This window comes from Malaclemys terrapin, chromosome 11 (genome assembly GCF_027887155.1).
Source record: "Malaclemys terrapin pileata isolate rMalTer1 chromosome 11, rMalTer1.hap1, whole genome shotgun sequence".
NCBI classification, from domain to species: domain Eukaryota; kingdom Metazoa; phylum Chordata; order Testudines; family Emydidae; genus Malaclemys; species Malaclemys terrapin.
The window spans coordinates 3,167,598-3,186,105 of record NC_071515.1 but is presented as its reverse complement, the minus strand read 5'-3'; the positions used below and the strand labels follow the sequence as shown (position 1 = coordinate 3,186,105).

The 18,508-nt window shown below is 46.5% G+C and overlaps 1 protein-coding gene across 1 annotated transcript in view; it reads left to right on the top strand.

The window, feature by feature from the left end:
• Positions 1-18,508, top strand: part of PCBP3 (poly(rC) binding protein 3) — a 111,248-nt gene that overhangs the window by 56,804 nt on the left and 35,936 nt on the right. The window contains exons 6-9 of the mRNA XM_054044196.1: positions 5,588-5,719; positions 6,261-6,389; positions 9,109-9,252; positions 18,019-18,060. Coding sequence (XP_053900171.1) covers positions 5,588-5,719; positions 6,261-6,389; positions 9,109-9,252; positions 18,019-18,060 — 447 coding nt within the window. The remainder of the gene's footprint in view (positions 1-5,587; positions 5,720-6,260; positions 6,390-9,108; positions 9,253-18,018; positions 18,061-18,508) is intronic.

The following is an 18,508-nucleotide window of genomic DNA, read 5'->3' as shown; positions in this document are numbered from 1 at the left end:
TGTTTCACAAAAGCTCTGGCTACTATGATCAAACCCTGAACAACTAGGGTTTTTCCCCTTGTCTTAGCAAACTTGTTGCCAAAAAAGTTGCTTTCCACCAGATTAGCCCCCACTTGACACGGATTCTGGCTTGTGAGGATGACCACCTCCTTAAGGGGACCCCACCATGTCTGGCTAGATACTTATCTACATATCCCCCCAGTGACTCCATTGTCCCTTACAAATGCCTTAAACCCCTGAGTACCTGTAGGTCGCGGTCCCTGGGATATTGGCTGTTAGCCAAGCTGCAAACGCGCTGGCTCACCAGAATGTGGATTGAGGTTCACTTGCTCAACAGACTGATCTAACAAATATTTATTAAGGCAAAACACTCAGCAAGTAGTGATCAGTTACTTACAAGGGGGAAGTTCATTAGAATGATCTCATGACAGTTGCCTCCAGTACCAGACTATACAGCTTCAACCTCCCTTCGTTACACAAACTTATTTATAATTTTTTGTTACCTTTTCTTATATGTATTAATCTCTTATTTCCATGTTAACTCTCCTCCCCTATCAGTACAGGCATCGTGCTAGTTCAAACCGATCTTTTCTCGATTTTTCGTTACTTTATCTTTTCTTGTTCTCACAAAGATGATTATTCTACTTATGCTTATACTTAAATGTTATCAGAGCAGACTCTTAAAATCTACCTCAGGCTTCTATCAGGCCTACATATGCCTTCACTCCCAACACTGTATGGCATTCAAAATCTCTTCTAGTGTTCAACAGAAAACCTTCCACTCAATATTTACATCTCTAGCTAGGAAAGAGTTGAGTTTCATCTCCTGGCCCTGGAAGATCCTGCACTTTATTTTTATGAGACACAGGGTGAGTTTGAGAAAATGTGGCCTAAATACACAGGAATAAGTGCATATACATCTAACAACAAAAATCATAGAGTCACACGAGTCTTACACGAGGAAAGACTCTATCCTGGGAAGCAGAGACTCTGAAAAAGATTGGTAGATAATCAGCTGAACATGAGCTCTCAGTGTGATGCTGTGGCCAAAAGGACTAAAGCAATCCTTGAATGCATAAACAGGGGAATCTTGAGTAGGGGGAGAGAGGTTATTTTACCTCTGCATTTGGCACTAGTGCAACCGCTGCTGGAATCCTGTGCCCAGTTCTAGTGCCCACAATTCAGGAAGGATGTTGGTAAATTGGAGAGAGGTCCGAGAAGAGCCATAAGAATGATTAAAGGATTGTAGAATGTGTCTTATAGTGATAGACTCAAGGAGCTCTGTCTATTTACTTTAACAAAGAGGAGGGTAAGGGTTGACTTTATCATGGTTTATAGGTATCTACATGGGGAAGAAATATTTGAAAATGGGCTCTTCAATCTAGTAGACAAAGTTATAAAATAACCCAATGGCTGGACGTTGAAGCTAGACAAATTCAGACTGGAAATAAGTTGTATATTTGTAACAGTAATAGTAATTAACCATTGGAACAATTTACCAAGGTCTGTGCTGAATGCTTCATCACTGGCAATTTTAAATATTTAAAAGATCTACTCTAGTACAAAAGGAATTATTTTGGGGCATGTCTGTGGCCTGTGTTATACAGGAGATCAGACCCGATGATGACAATGGTCTCTTCTGGGTTTGGAATTTGTGAATTTGTTCCAAAGTCACTTAGTTCATCGTCATGCAGGTGGCTTTTCAGTCTGTGTGGACACCGCACTTCCATTCATTGGAATATTTTCAAACTTGCATGGACTTTTCACACACTTGAAAAAGGAGTCAGCTCACATGATATTTGAGCACTACAATTCGCGGGGAGTGAGCGAAATGGCCCCACGATTTCCCAAAGCAGCTCTGCGAGTGCTCCGGATAGGGATTGAGGTGCTGGGTCAGAGCTGTGTTGAGGGAACTTCTAGAGCATTTTCGGTTTTCATGAAGAAGGTTGGTGGTGATTGGACATCTAACATAGTGAATGCCAATGAAAATCAGGTCGGGTAAGAGGCTAAAATAGGGAAAGAACAAGTTAAAAATTACTTAGACAAATTAGATGTCTTCAAGTCACCAGGGCCTGAGGAAATGCATCCTAGAATACTCAAGGAGCTGACTGAGGAGATGTCAGAGCCACTAGTGATTATCTTTGAAAAGTCATGGGAGACAGGAGAGACTCCAGAAGACTGGAAAAGGGCAAATATAGTGCCAATCTATAAAAAGGGAAATAAGAACAACCTGGGGAATTACAGACCAGTCAGCTTAACTTCTGTACCCGGAAAGATAATGGAGCAAATAATTAAGCAATCAATTTGCAAACATCTAGAAGATAATAAGGTGATAAGTAACAATCCCAGCATGGATTTGTAAAAACCAAATCATGTCAAACCAACCTGATAGCTTTCTTTGACAGGATAACAAGCCTTGTGGATAGGGGGAAAGCGGTAGATGTGGCGTATCTTGACTTTAGTAAAGCTTTTGATACTGTCTCACATGACCTGCTCATAAACAAACTAGGGAAATGCAACCTGGATGAAGCTATCATAAGGTGGGTGCAAAACTGTAGGAAAACCATTCCCGGAGAGTAGTTATCAGTGCTTCACAGTCATGCCGGAAGGGCATAACAAGTGGGGTCCGCAGGGATCAGTTCTGGGTCCAGTTCTGTTCAATATCTTCATCAATGATTTAGATCAGAGGTGGGCAAACTACGGCCCGCGGACCACATCCTGAGCTCCCGGCCAGGGAGGCTAACCCCCGGCCCCTCCCCCGCAGCCACGCTGCCACGTGGGGAGCACTCTGGCCCGCCACTCCTGCCGGGCTGCACGGCTTGTGCCCGCCCACCTCCCAGGCTTTCCAATAAGCCAATCCTGCTGCTCTGAGCGGCATGGTAAGGGGGCGGGGAGCGGAGGGGTTGGATAAGAGGCAGGGGGTCGTGTGGGGCAGTCAGGGGACAGAGAGCAGGGGGCAGTTGGATAGGGGGTGGAGTTCCAGGGGGCGGTTAAGGATGGGGAGTCCCGGGAGGCGGTCAGGGGATAGGGGACAGGGGGTGGTTGGATGAGGTGGAGGTTCTGGGTGGGGTGGTCAGAGACAGGGAGTGGGGGGCTTGGATAGGCGTGGCAGTCCCGGGGTGCCTGCCAGGGGGTGGGGGTGTGGATAGGGGTTAGGGCAGTCAGGGGACACGGAGTGGGGTGGGTTGGATAGGGGGTGAGGTCCTGGGGGGGCGGTCTCAGGAGGGGACGGTCAGGGGACAAGGAGCAGGGAGTTGGATGGGTTGGGGGCTCTGAGGGAGGCAGTCGGGGTGGGAAGTGGGAGGGAGTGTATAGGGGGCGGGGGCCAGGCTGTTTGGGGAGGCACAGCCTTCCCTACCCGGCCCTCCATACCATTTCACAACCCCGATGTGGCCCTCAGGCCAAAAAGTTTGCCCACCCGTGATTTAGATAATGGCATAGAGAGTACACTTATAAAGTTTGTGGATGATACCAAGCGGGGAGGGGTTGCAAATGCTTTGGAGGACAGAATTAAAATTCAAAATGATCTGGACAAACTGGAGAAATGGTCTGAAGTAAATAGGTTGCAATCCAATGAGGACAAATGCAAAGTACTCCACTTACGAAGGAACGATCAGTTGCACACATACAAAATGGGAAATGACTGCCTACAAAGGAGTACTGTGGAAAGGAATCCGGGGGGGTCTTACTGGATCACTAGCTAAATATGAGTCAACCGTGGAACATTGTTGCAAAAAAAGTGAACATCATTCTGGGATGTATTAGCAAGAGTGTTATAAGCAAGACACGAGCAGTAATTCTTCTGCTCTACTCTGCGCTGATTAGGCCTCAAGTGGAGTATTGTGTCCAGTTCTGGGCGTCACATTTCAGGAAAGATGTGGACAAATTGGAGAAAGTCCAGAGAAGAGGAACAAAAATGATAAAAGGTCTAGAAAACATGACTTATGAGGGAAGATTGAAAAAATTGGGTTTGTTTAGTCTGGAAAAGAGAAGACTGAGGAGGGACCTGATAACAGTTTTCAAGTACATAAAAGTTGTTACAATGAGGAGGGAGAAAAATTGTTCTTCTTAACCTCTGAGGATAGGACAAGAAGCAATGGATTTAAATTGCGGCAAGGGCGGTTTAGGTTGGACATTAGGAAAAAACTTCCTAACTGTCAGGGTGGTTAAGCACTGGAATAAATTGCCTGGGAAGGTTGTGGAATCTCCATCAGTGGAGGTTTTTAAGAGCAGGTTGGACAAACACCTGTCAGGGATGGTCTAGATCAGGGGTGGCAAGTATCAAGGGGTAGCCGTGTTAGTCTGTATCTACAAAAACAACAAGGAGTCTGGTGGCACCTTAAAGACTAACAGATTTATTTGGGCATAAGCTTTCGTGGGTAAAAACCTCACTTCTTCAGATGCTATGCATTTTTACCTATGAAAGCTTATGCCCAAATAAATCTGTTAGTCTTTAAGGTGCCACCAGACTCCTTGTTGTTTTTGTAGATCAGGGGTGGACAAACTACGGCCCGGGGACCGCATCTGGCCCTTCAGATATTTTAATCAGGCCCTCGAGCTCCTGCCGGGGAGCGGCGTCCGGGGCTTGCCCCACTTTGGTGCTCCAGCCGAGGAGTGGGGTCAGGGGCCTGCCCCGTTCCATGCATGCCATGGCTCCGTGCGGCTCCCACAGCTCAAATTGGCCAGCAACCACGGCCAATGGGAGCTGCAGGGGCGGTGCTTGCAGATGGGGCAGCGCAGAGTGCCACCTGGCCGCACCTCTGTGTAGGAGCTGGAGGGGGGACATGCTGCTGCTTCTAGGAGCTGCTTGAGGTAAGCGCTGCCTGGAGCCTGCACCCCAACCCCTTCCTGTGCCCCGAACCCCTGCCCCAGCCCTGATCCCCCATCCTGCCCTCCAAACCCCTTGGTCCCAGCCTCCTCCTGCACCCCGAACCTGCACCCCCAGCTGGAGCCTCACCCCTCCCCACCTGCACCCCAACCCCCCGCCCCAGCCCAGAGCCCCCTCCCACACCCTGAACTTCTCATTTCTGGCCCCATCCCAGAGTCCAACCCCCAATTTTGTGAGCATTCATGGCCCACCATACAATTTCCATACCCAGATGTGGACCTCGGGCCAAAAAGTTTGCCCACCCCTGGATAATACTTAGTCCTGCCATGAGTGCAGGGGACTGGACTGGGTGAACTCTCAAGATCCCTTCCAGTCCAATGATTCTATGATTTACATGAATAATATCAATGCTATGTTTTCCTCATTTTCACGAGCACCAGATTAATCCATCAGAAATAGAGATGCCTTAGATATTAGTCAAGAAGGTATCACAGATGGCTCCACCAAACTGGGAGGTATAGTCTGTGGACAGCTACGGGTGTAGAGCAGTGACTGGAACCAGACAGACACCTAAGATAGATAATTATGAGCTATGGAAATAGTTGACTGACAGTGCTTTTGGTTTCTGACAGCACGATATGGTCCTATGTGCAATTTAAGGGAAAATTAAGCTGTCCCCTTCCTTGTATATTTTCACCAGTTGGGATAGGGTGTGTATGGCAGAATAATAAAGCCAGTTTTATTTTTCCCCTTCCCAAGGACATAATCAACTCAATGAGTAACAGCACTGCTACCAGTAAACCGCCAGTAACATTGAGGTTGGTCGTGCCTGCTAGCCAGTGTGGGTCACTGATTGGCAAAGGAGGCTCCAAGATTAAGGAAATCAGGGAGGTAAGGCAGACCCTTTTCTTAAACCTCAGTTGTAAGTGCACCGTTTAAAAGCTACATTTAACTCAAGTGAGAATGGGAAACTGACTTTGCAGCCTCTGCAGTGGGTATCCACATGCAGCCAGCTTCACAAATGGTGTCACCTCCAGCAAAATGCCTGCCACCGGCAGCTGACTCAGAAATGTTAAACGGGGACTTTTGATTTCCTAAGGATCCCAGCATGTTACTGACACGGGCTCCTGCCAGCACTGACACGGCATTACATTTGACTTCTACAGGCCTTGAAGACTGACATATTCCCTGTGTACATGGCGTGGCAAGAGGAGGGAGGGTGATTGTCATGTAATGTTTGCAAAGCAAGCAATTCTTAACCAGGGTCTAACGCACCAAAAAACGAGCACATTGAAGTTGCAGCTGACTACAAAGGAAGGGACGATTAAGTGTTTTCATTGTTACAGCTGCTGTGCATTCAACTTTGCTATTCTTCCTCTCTCTCTCTCTCTCTCTCTCTCTCTCTCTCTCTCTCCCTTCCTGCTTTCTCCAGTCAACAGGTGCTCAGGTTCAAGTGGCGGGGGACATGCTGCCCAACTCCACAGAGCGGGCAGTGACAATTTCGGGAACCCCCGATGCAATTATCCAGTGTGTCAAACAGATCTGTGTGGTGATGCTGGAGGTACAGTCTGTAACAATGGGGGTAAAGTATATAGGAAAAGCTATCAACAACCAAACTACAGTCAAAACCCTGGAATAGCTATTGATGTTATTGTTCACCCTCAGTTACTGGATCATAGATGTTTCCTGGTACCTTTATTTTAAAACCCTCGTATGTGTTCTTGGCCAGCCCTGCACTCTGTTCATTTACTAGTTATGGAGTCTGGGGCTGAACTCTAACTTAACTGATAAGTGAAATATGATATTTTCTCTTGAGATTTGAAATGAGATGGAGGGGCAGTCAGCGGTAGAGTCACAAGAAGGTTGCTTTCGAAATTAGGAGGCCGTAGGCTCTCTCCCTTAGGCTGAAGAGCTTGTGCGGTGGGACACAGATGGCTCAGTGCTAGAAAAGCAAGGGGAGTGGGAAGGGCATAGAGAGAAATAAGATCTGTGACATGAGCTGGAGTAAGACCGTGGAGCGTTTGAAAAACTAGGAAGATCATTTTGAACTGGATCCTGAAATGAATGGGGCAGCGGTATTGTCTGAGGACCGGAGCGATATGGTCACTGTATTTAGTATGTGAGAGAAGGCAGGAATCAGCCTTCTGCACACTGGAGTCTGGGGAGTTCTTAGCAAGGGAAGTTGGGAGAGGAAGGAGGTTGGGAGAAGGATTTTGGCAGAGGTGGGTTTGGAGCAGCAGTAATCACAGGCAGGGCTGCACCAGTGATGGGCAGGTTTGCAACACCAGGTACCTGTTTGGAGATGCAGAATTCAGTGCCCATTATGGCAGTAGAGGCAAATGGGAAGCCTGGGTCAAAATGGGAGATAGGTCTCTGAGCCGAAGTATCGATAATTATTGTAAAGCTTTACAATGACTTTCACTACAATCCTGTCACCTTTCTGTTACTTAACCAGTGACATTCTCATTTTTCCCGTGTTGTTAATGCAGTACGAGAGAAAGCAGACTTGTGAATATAGAGCCTTGAAATACTGTAGTTCATTTGGGGGATTTGATCACACAGTTCTTCTCTGTGTTAATATTTATTGGGAGGTTCTTGATACTCATACTGATTGTATATGCCGTGCGTTCTGCGGAGAGTAGTTGTGTGTGTAGTTACAATGCGTATTGTATATAATATAAACAATAAGGGATACAGATCCAAACATTTCGGTCTGAAAACTCATAGGAAGAGGCTTCCGCAAGATTTCTTTCATGCATTAACAATGATTTGGTTCTCCGACAGAACTCCGCACACACCTCTCACAAACACTGTTAAGAGCAATAGTCACAGAATACAGCTCTTGCATGGCCTTCACAACAGGCAGGTCAGGCTGAAGCAGGAGACTGAATTGGCCAATGGCATTGACTTGTGGCAAAGGGGGTGTGTGGGGAGAACCCTCCCAACGGCATATGGCTACATGGTGGCTGTTCCACCAGCACATTGTTGGAGTTCCTGTGTGTGCAACTTGCATAATTGCTGCTTGGGCTGTCCCTATTCTGTGGATAAGCAAAGGACTTGAATCTCCCATGCCCCCAGCGTGATCCCTTTCAGAAGTACAGTAACCTCACGGAAAGGGGGCACAATAGCTGTATGCCATTTCCTTTCTAAACCAGGAAACAAGGAAATCACTTACCACTGAGTGTAATAAACATCATTTCTGATTTGCAGGTAGCTTTTCTTCTAAGATATAGAGCTCAGTGGAGAGGCAGGGTCATTTCCAAGCCTTTGTGTGACAATAGTTTGTAAGCTGCCCTGGGTTTGTATATTACATTCACCAGCTCTTTATTATTATTATTGCTACTATTGCACCACATAGCAGACCCCATTCCACTACAGCCCTGCACTGCCCTGTGTAGATATATAGTGACCAGGCAGTCACCGCCCCAAAGACATTGCAATGGTTGCAAGGCTCGTAAGATTAAAAGTGGGATCAGCAGCACTGGTGGCCTATCTGCATTTTTTTAAGTGGAGAAGACAAAGATGGTCAATCGGTTGTACAATCTTCTCACTCTTTCTAATTTCCCTCCAACACACCTATAGTGTGTTGTGCTCTACAATAGTGCCTCAGCATCACATCCAACACCTGCCACCACCGATGCGATGCTGTAATCAGCTGTTGATATGTCCAACATAGCTTGATGATGGTAACAAAGGCTACGATATGAAGAAAACTTCTCTATATGTATTCCTAACAAGTTATCTCCCTAGCAACCCCACTGCATATCCCATAGCCAGCACATCCTGCTATTGCCACTTGTCTCTGGATACATGGGTCTTCAATGAGAGTTTGAGGGTGGTACTGCTAGGATGTTCTCTCATGCACAAAAGCCTGGTAAATTATGAATGTAGATTAGCAGAAAAGTAAGTATCTACAGTGTGTATGGTGATGAGTGTAGGAGAGTGAAATAGATTAAGTTGAGAAGGTTCATTGGAGTAAAGCCCATAGGAAAGGGAATTGCTGAAAAGCCTCATCTCATTTAATTTAAGGACTTTCTCCCCAGTTCATAGGACTATTTCCCTTGTCTCCTATCATTTGGAAACGATATTCGCCCAGTCCCAACGTTTCTGTTAAAGTTATTGAAGGAATCTCTGCGGGACAAGGACAATCTAATAGAATTCATGTGCCTTGTGGTGTCCATGACCTGTGTTGGGTTGGTTGCTTTCTAACTTTCTTTTTACTGCTGTTTCAGGAAAGCTGTTCTAATGTTCTCTCTCCCTCTCCTTGTCCCTTTTCCTAGTCCCCACCGAAAGGTGCCACCATTCCCTATCGCCCAAAGCCCGCCTCCACCCCTGTCATTTTTGCAGGTGGTCAGGTAAGAGCCGACCCGCTTGCGGCCTCCACTGCCAACCTCAGCCTTTTACTGCAGCACCAGCCGCTGCCTGTTAGTGCACTCAGGTTTTCTCGCCTTCTCACTTGCATGGTTTCATCCCATTCATATTGTGCCAAAGCAGCTGGACTGAAAGCTCTTTGCTAAACTGCTCTTGGTTCATTTTCCTGAATACCTGGCTTAGTTGCTCCATCCATGGGAGGAGAGTATGAAAAATTCTTCCTCCAGCCAAACTGCTGGGAATAGAAGTGAATTTTACAATCCACTTACATGCTGTCTTGCATTCTCGGAAACCACTGAACATTCTTAGCAGGCAGGCAGCACTCAGTTTGGAACGTGCTCCTCCCCACATTTGGGGCTTGAGTCTGCAAGGTAAGGTGCTGGGCGCTCTAGTCCTGATCCAAGAAAGAACCTTAACCCGTAGATATTCAACACATGCTGAAGTGCTGTGCTGGGTTTGTCTCGGAGAACTGAGCACCTTGCCGGATCGATCCCTTCGTGCTGTGAGGAATGGGAACGCTTTTCACTAGTTTGTTTGGGATGCTTACCCACAGTTAAAATACCACTTGTGATGTAAAACATCACACGTTGGCATGTTTTTGCTGCAGCCCCATCTTTGCTGGAACTTTAGCTTTATTTTTCTTATATTCTGCTCAGTTTTGAGCAACATTTCACCTTTAGATGCATAAAAATGAAGACTTTTTCACTGATATTTTCCTATTTTCTAGTGAAAATTAGCTTTTCATATGATGATAGGCCAGTTAATATTTTCTCAGAGAAATCCAAAAGCTTTCTCACTTCTAGTAGTTTCACTTTCACTCAGAAAGTTTCCCACAGCTCTAATTAACCATCACTTTGGTAGCAGTAGGACTGGACTTGGAGCTAGGGGGCTCAGCGCTTCCCAGAGAAAACTCAGCCCCTTGGATACTAAGTCCTTATTTACACAGCCCTCTCATTAAAGTTTTGCCTGAGTTGGGCCTTTTATTAAAGCCCACAATCCAGGGAGGTGTTGCACATTTTTAACACCGTTAGCGGAGGATAATGCTGTACCAGTAATGTTTGTTACTACACAATCACCATTGCTTTTAATGGAGGGACTGAAAAATAACAGGCAGTATTGCACTGGCTTTACTGCCTGTAAATCAGGGCAGAGTCTGGCCCACAATTAAGGAACTTTGAATGTGTTTATAATAATCCTTTGAAAGTGAAGCCGCACTTTCTTTTCCGTAGTGACTAGTGCCTTTCGTGGCACTCACCCACATTGGCTTGCCGGAGATTTGCAGAGTCTGAATTCTTGGTTGCTGGCACTGCTTTTTGCTTAAGATAATCAATGCACATTTTTTAAAATCAAACATAGATCAAGCATTACATGAATTTTAAAAACTGATATAAAATGTGAAGTAAATGTTAGCGTCCCCATCTCTCCTCTAGCATTGTGATTTCTCATTACTCCTCAAGCGTGGAAGTGACTGTCAGCGAGGCCCCTGTGAGACCTACATTGCCATATTTATTACACATCATTCCTTAGGGCTGGAGCTGACTTGAGGGGGCTGCTCTAAACACCTCGTTGCACCAGTTTAGCTGAAGTCATTTAAAAAATCAGTTTAGTTAAACCAGTACAAACCTCTGGATGGAAACCCTGAAATTGGTTTGCAACTGCCTTATAAAACCAATCTGAATTAAACCCTAGCAACTCTGTAGAGAGAGGGCTTAAGTGCTCAGGGCATTTCCAGATGTGTAGGTAGCCCTATTCTGAAGTTCGGGGTCCAGCTTGCAATGACATTCATTACACTTATGTCATCTGTCTAATCTAATTGTCTCCAATAAAATCTCTGTTTTCTATAGGATTCATCATTGTTGTATCTAAGAAGCAAATTAGGATAGGAATTCTCCCAGTCTCCAGTAATTTCCCTTCAAAACCACAATGATAGCAAACAGAAAAATATGTGGCCAAAAATTCCCAAAACATCCTTTTGGGTGCCTGAGTGAGTGAGTGCCCAATTTGAAACACTCAAGCCTGATTTTCAGAAGGGATGAGCACCTGCAAGTGCCATTGACTTCCAGGGGAGTCCTGGAAGTCAGGCCCCAGTTCTCTCCATTTAGATGCTCAAAAATGGAGCCACTCCAATGTGTGCCCTTGGAAAAATGGGCATTAGTAGCCAATTTATATCTTTGTGGTAGCTAAACATCTATGTGCCTTCCAAGACAACCCTGTTTAAAGCATGTTGTTCCCCCAGCCCATAATTGGTAGCAGAAATGCAAACCAAGTATGGGAGCACATGGTAAGGACACACAGCAGAATGCAGACTTAGCATCTGACTTTTTAACCAGTCACCAAAAGCTTGCTAAATCGAGTGTATCACTGTCCTCTGAGCAGCAGTCCTGCAGAAGAGCTTTGAGTCCAGCTGTGGAGTGAACTGTATCTTCTCAAAAGGGAGAGTAAGATGGAAGGAACTTCCCCCTGCTGTTAAATTTCTGGTGTCTTGAGCAGAGGTTTATTTCAAGGAAAGAAGTGGGGCGCTAGAGGTCGGAAATCCTCATTGGCTGTATAAAAAAAACTCCTTAGCTACTCTGCATAAGATGCCATTAGTTGTAAGGGCTCTGCCTCAGAAAGGGGCAAGTGCCCTGTCCTGGGACTGGAAGAACAAATGTACAGGGGAAAATGCCCCCAGCTGCCTCAGATCTCCCCATGTATACAGCAGAGTTGAGGGGTGTCAGGCGTTCAGTGCCACACTCCCACGTAACCTCACCCCCGCAGGCAGTTTCCAGTTCATCATCCCCAGCTACAGTTCCTGGCACAGGTACTGCCCCCCATCGCTTCCCCAACAATCCCCCCAACTGCCTGAGGCTCTGCCACACCCCACCCATCTCAGGCTGTTCCCTCCCCCCAACAACCCTCCAACAGCCTCAGGCTCTGCCACACCCCACCTACCTCAGGCTGTTCCATCCCCCCAACAACCCTCCAACTGCCTGAGGCTCTATCACACCCCACTCACCTCAGGCTGTTCCATCCCCCCAACAACCGTCCAACAGCCTCAGGCTCTGCCACACCCCACCTACCTCAGGCTGTTCCATCCCCCCAACAACCCTCCAACTGCCTGAGGCTCTATCACACCCCACTCACCTCAGGCTGTTTCATCCCCCCAACAACCCTCCACCTGCCTGAGGCTCTGTCACACCCCACTCACCTCAGGCAGTTCCATCCCCCCAACAATCCTCCAACAGCCTCAGGCTGCCACCCACCAGCAATCCCACCAACTGCTGAGGCTCTCCCCCCTCTCCACTTCAGGCTGTTCTATCCCCAACATCCCCCAACAGTCTCAGGCTCTCCCATTCCACCAGGAACCCCCACCAGCCTCAGGCTCCACCAGTGCTTTCTCTCCACCCCACTCGCAATGACTCAGTGAACCCAGTCTGCCACACTCTGACCCTGATTCCCTGAAATGCTCTGGACCCCACTGACTTTTCCAGGCTCCCCAGTCACTTCTGAATTCCCATTCCCCAGCTGCTCATGCATCTGCCCAACCCAACTTCCTGTGCAGAGAGGGAGTGCTCCTGCCTCCTTGCCAGAGCGGCCCTGGGCCCTGGGGCACCCTGAGGGGAGTCAGTGACCATTCCTGGTGAGATGTCACCCATGGAGTTGAGCAGAACTTGGTAGCTCTGATCCTGGATGGGGAGAAGGGGAAGAAGGGAGTGCCGCTTCCACAACATGCTCCAGATCCTTTGGGAGCCCCTCTGTAGGGACTGTGCAAAGGAAGGCTCTATGGGTTAGCAGGGAGCAGGGCTAGGGGCTGGCTGGGCCCTGTAGATTCCACTGCTCCCCAGCACTCAGGTAGTACAGGTTAGTGCACACTGCACCTTCAGCAACTAATGCACAGCTTCCCCCTCCATGCTTCCAAGAGCCACCCCCACCTCTGAGCCCTGGCAACGTGGCTCTTTCAGGAGCCACACACAGATCCCAGCCCTCTGTGCAGATGGCACAGTTTAGGCCATACCCCCTGTCTCTCCAGGGGAGGGAAGGCCCCACACCTGACTGATTGCATGAGACCTCCAGCGTCAAAGCAATGGAGGGCTCCAAGCAGTGTGTCCCTTTGGGTCACTGGTATGCCACATGGCAGCAGAAGGGAGGTGTTTGAGAAAACTACAGTGTGGACCAGGTCCATGGGCGATGGGAATTGGCATGTAGATCAACTGAAGGTGCATTTTGACTTGTAGTAAAACTCCAGTATTTTCAAATATATTTACAGTGGTTCCCATTAAAATATCAGTGTTTTCTTACAATTAGCACTCTGTGGTTTTTCCATGTGCTTTGGATTGGCAATATCTCTAAAGTCTCTGTTGGGAAATGTTGACCTTTTAAAAACAACTACTGTATCCAGTTTATTTTTTAAGAAAGTTGATTTGCATCTGTCCAAGACACCGTCCTATCTGTGGCTTATTCTGGATGTAATCATCGAAAGGTATCACAGAATAGCCTCGAGAGGTTGGGCTGTTTATTTTGGACATTATTTAAGGTTATGCTTATTGCACCACTTTTCATTTCGACATCTCTAGTTATCGAGTCCCCATTAGAAATAAGTATGTATATTACTGATCCTTTTGGACCTGATTTGTAATTAGGAGCTGACAAGCGTGTCCACCAATGAACTATGTTCAGAGCCTGACCATTTAAAAAAAATTAAAGCAAAACATCAAATGGAAATTTAAAGGAAAAATTGAACAATTTAGAGAACATCCTCAATCTGTTTTCCTTTCTATTACTATACCGTGTGTGAATACAGCCCAGGGAGTGAAAGATTTGGCAATGGGAATTTAACCCTTTGGAGACTGGACATGTATAATGCGAGTAAAAGATATTACCTCACCCACCTTATCTTTGTCAATGTTCTAAGAATCAGAGAATAGAATTGTTGATGGCAAGAAAACACTGAATTGGCTTTTGTGTCCGATTTCTCTACACTTGTTATTGATCTTCACCCCACCAACCTGAGGATATGACTGAGCCAAACAGCTTGTTGTTTGCAAAGAGGGATGTAACTTTTCAAAGATTACTAGACTTTCCTCTTCTTTGCTGTCTTTACTCTCCCTTTACAAAGTGTTATCCATCCTTTATGCCATTTATTTTGGAATCATCTGAAAAATGTTTTAATGAATCAGCTGTGTATTACTACCCAATAAACTCCTTAGCACTGGGACATCTACTTTACAGCTGTTGGCAGACAATAATGCTTATTTTCAAAGTGTTAAAAAGAGTATGTTAAAGGATTGTTGCAAAACTTTGCTGAAGAGACAAGATACCTAGAAAACACCAAACCCTGAATTACAGCGGGTGAAATTCACCACAATGTAGAGAGCCACCACAAGGCCTACATGCCACTTAAATGCCACTTATGCTCTATTTTGAGGGCATAAGTGAGACATAAACGGCACACTGGACTTTTGCTGCATCTCTGCCCGGGGTACATTTCACCCTAATGTAGTAACATAATGTATGTACAGATTAAAAGTGTATAAATACTGGACATTTTATAATTGTAAACAAAATATTTCTCACTTTCTAAGACCCGAGAGCAGGATTTTGCGTTACCCCTGCGAAAGCTAATGATGACATCACAAACACCTAAATAACTGAAGGGTTTAGGGTCTGATTCTGGGCTCACTTACACCATCAATGATGTAAAACAGAATTGGGCCTTTCGTTGCTCATTCTACACATTACAGGCCATTCTGTCACTGACTTGAGTGTTTCTTTCTAAACAAACTCTTCCAAGATGCTGAGCTGCAGGGCTCAGCAAACCCTTTGTGAGACCTGAGAAGCAAATCACACTCACTCTGCACAAAGGTGCTGTTTCGGTGACTGTTGCTATGTTCCTTTTGGACAGTGGATAGAGACAATTCATCTGTAGTGGCCAGGAGGGGGAAATCGCTGTCTGTTGAAGTCAGTACCAAGGACAGAGACATTTCCTTAGCCCCCTTTTCCCTACACCAGCCACAGATCCTGGACTGAATTATTTTTCTTTCTGTAAATACCCTGCTTTGTAGTGTTAGCATGTCTATGGGCTGAGATTTTCAACGCCACACGTGGGGTTTGGATGTCCAGTTCCCGCTAACTGTAAGAGAAATTGGATGTCCAAATCTCTTACGTGGCTTTGCAAATCCCAGCCATAATGTTTTGATGGGTAGATGAATATGACTAAAGGATTCAGTTCTGCCAGTGGAAACCTTCCTTTGGCTAAACTCCCACTGACAGATGGAAATTCTGTCTGGAGGAAGAACGCTATTTCAGAATGATCAATTCTGGGTGGGAGTATAGGCCATGGACAGGGGGAAAAGGGAAGTAGTTGGTGCCGTTTATAGTTGGTATATTCTGCGCACATCTCATGCTCTGGCCATAAGTGTAGCAGCACGCTGGCAAATTCAGAGCCCTGGTTAATACTGGCTTCCCAAATATCTGCTGTATATTAAGTGATGGTGATGTTTGTAGGATGTCACTTTGCACACCCCCAGTACAAAGCCATTTAGCTCTATCAATTATGGTTCAAGCTATTAGAGAGCTAGGGCCCAGCCCTAACTTGTGGTTGCTGAGCTCCTGTCGGATGGCCGGTCCCTGAGGGATCAGGCCGGTCGCGAGAGATGACTCAGGCTTGCAGTTGCGTTATCTGTTCAGCTGTGCAACTTCTAAATTCAAGTTGGACTATCATGAAAGGATGGTCTCTAGATAAAAGGAAAAAAGTTCTCAGAAATAAATTCAAACCCGCAGCCCACCCTCTCTCTAAGGATCGGTCTCTGCAGCATGGTATGATTTACGGCTTGGGCAGAAGTACCTGCACTAGCTTTCATCTGGCTAGCAAGCTAAAAAGGACGCCGTGATGGGGGCTTCATTGGAGGTTAGCAATGACGATACGTACCCAGGGTGGCCAAGCGGGCTTGTACAGCCCACGCTGCCTTGTCTTTACTGCTATTTTTAGTGAGCTAGCTACATTAAAGCTAGCGCGGGTATGTCTACCTTCCCCCTCCACGATTGCAGCATAGATGTGGCCTAAATGCCTCCCTGCCTGACTTGTAATGGTCTCAGTTCCACAGCATGTAGAATGCCCATCAACTCCTAGAAGGCACTTCTATGATACACACATGGAACAGATGGACAGCGTAACCCCTAAGAACCACATGTGATATGCGTTTCATGGCATAGCATGGAATCCAGGGAAGAATACATTAATTTGCTTTCCACTCAAATGTTTCTATAGTTGTGACCTCCCAGCCCTGGTCTACAATGCAAACGTATGTCGGTATAACAACATCGCTCAGGGGTTTGGAAACCACTGTCCTAACTCCCAGTGACCCGGCTACTGCCTCTCCCGGAGGTGGAGTACTTGCACCGACGGAGAAACTCTCCCATCAGCATAGGTAGCGTCATGACTAAGCGCTGCAGTGGCACAGCTGCAGCGCCGTAAGTGTAGACCAGACCTCAGTCTCGGTGCCTGTGGTACGGTGATGCCGACTACATAGAACCTCTTCAGTACAAACACAGCAGCATTCTGATCACCCAACATGGCGCCCTTTCGTGCAACCTCAGAACTAGGGTCCTACCAATTTCACGGCCCTGAAAAATGTGTCACAGACCATGAAATAAACCCTTCCCCATGAAATCTGATCTCCCCCTTGCTGCTGGGAGCGCCTCAGTCAGGGGGCTCCTAGCTGCAAGTCCTGGCTGGGCTGGGGAGGGAGAGGACTTGTCTTTCCCCTGCATGGCCCCTCTCGTTCTCAGGGGGAGATCAGACCCACCTTGGAGTGCCTCCCCCTCCTGCAGGAAGCTGTAGTCCCAGAGGTTCCTGCAGCTGGAGGAGGCTTGTGGAGATGGGTCCAATATCCCCCTGCTCCTGGGAACACCCCAGCTGGGGTGGGTCCTAGCTGTGAGTCCCTGCTAGGCTGGGAAGGGTCAGGACTTGCCTTGCATGGAAGCTCTGGAATGGCAGGATCAGACCCACTTCCTGGTACCTTGTGGGTTGGGACCCCCATGATTACGACATTGTGAAATTTCAGATGTAAACAGCTAAAAACATAAAATTGACCAATCAAAAAAGCCCCTGGTTGTGAAATTGATCAAAATGGACTGTGAATGTGGTAGGGCCCTACTCATAACTGTAGAGTTATTTAATCAGATTCACACTGGAGAGATTGGAGGTGGTCACATGACAAGGGATTTTCCAAGCTAGCCAGCTGCTGCTATGTATTTATCCAGCTTCCCAAGCGTACCACTGATCAAAAACCGTCAGGGCAATTTGTGCATTGGGTGTAAGGACTGTGCAGCAATTCTGCAGTGACATCCCAGTGCTGACCTCTAAATGAGGACCCTGGAATCCAAAGAGAGGTGCTTGGGAACTCATACGTACATTCGCTATAATTGTGTGTTGTTAAGTGACGGCTCTGGAGTTGCTTGGTGGGCAGCGCTGCTCCCTGTGACAGAAATCATTTCAAGCAGAGAGGCATGCTCATTGTGTAACGCGAAGGTCAGCAGTGTGCCAGCAGTCTGGGGTGCTGAGTGCTTTATAGTGGCAGTCCAAAAAACCAATGCTGACAAGAGTTGTGAGTGGCGCGGTTTTAACAGTGATGATAGGGTTCTTTATGGGGAGGGGGTGGATGCCTTGTCTGGCTTCATTTATACATAAAAAATACTTTTCCAAAAATCGTAAGGGGCTTCTCTCCCTTCCCCGATTGGCTATTACAGGGGGAAGGAGTTTGTATAAAAGTTACAGCTGAGGCATAGGGCTTAAATGGACACTACATCCAAGTCTAATGACATATCTTTTCCTCTTGCAGGCCTATACAATTCAGGGACAATATGCAATTCCACACCCGGATGTGAGTTTTACCCTAATTTTTCTTATACCCATTTTACTCTTTTACGTCACCTGCATGATACTGTTAATTATTACTAATATTAATATTAGACAATAATATTAATAGCATATTCGCAAAGTAACAGTCTGTGTGTAGTATCTGTAATACCTTGAATAGCCTTTTAACCTATTAGCACTAAACTTTATTCATATTGAGGACTTGGCCTGATGTTAAATTATTTGTATTGTTCAGTGCTATCCCTTCACTAAGACATAAACCCTATATGCATTTTGTGCCTCAGAGAATGGTCAAAAATAGTCTTTTCCCTCTGTGTCCCCCTCTCCATAAAGTGATGCTAATGAAACACAATGGCTTATTCCGGGGCTCTTGTGAGGGGGTAGCTACGTTTGAAAGCTTAGAGCGTTCTGCTTGTCTCATAGACTTTGCTTTCTAAAAGCTGTACCTTCCC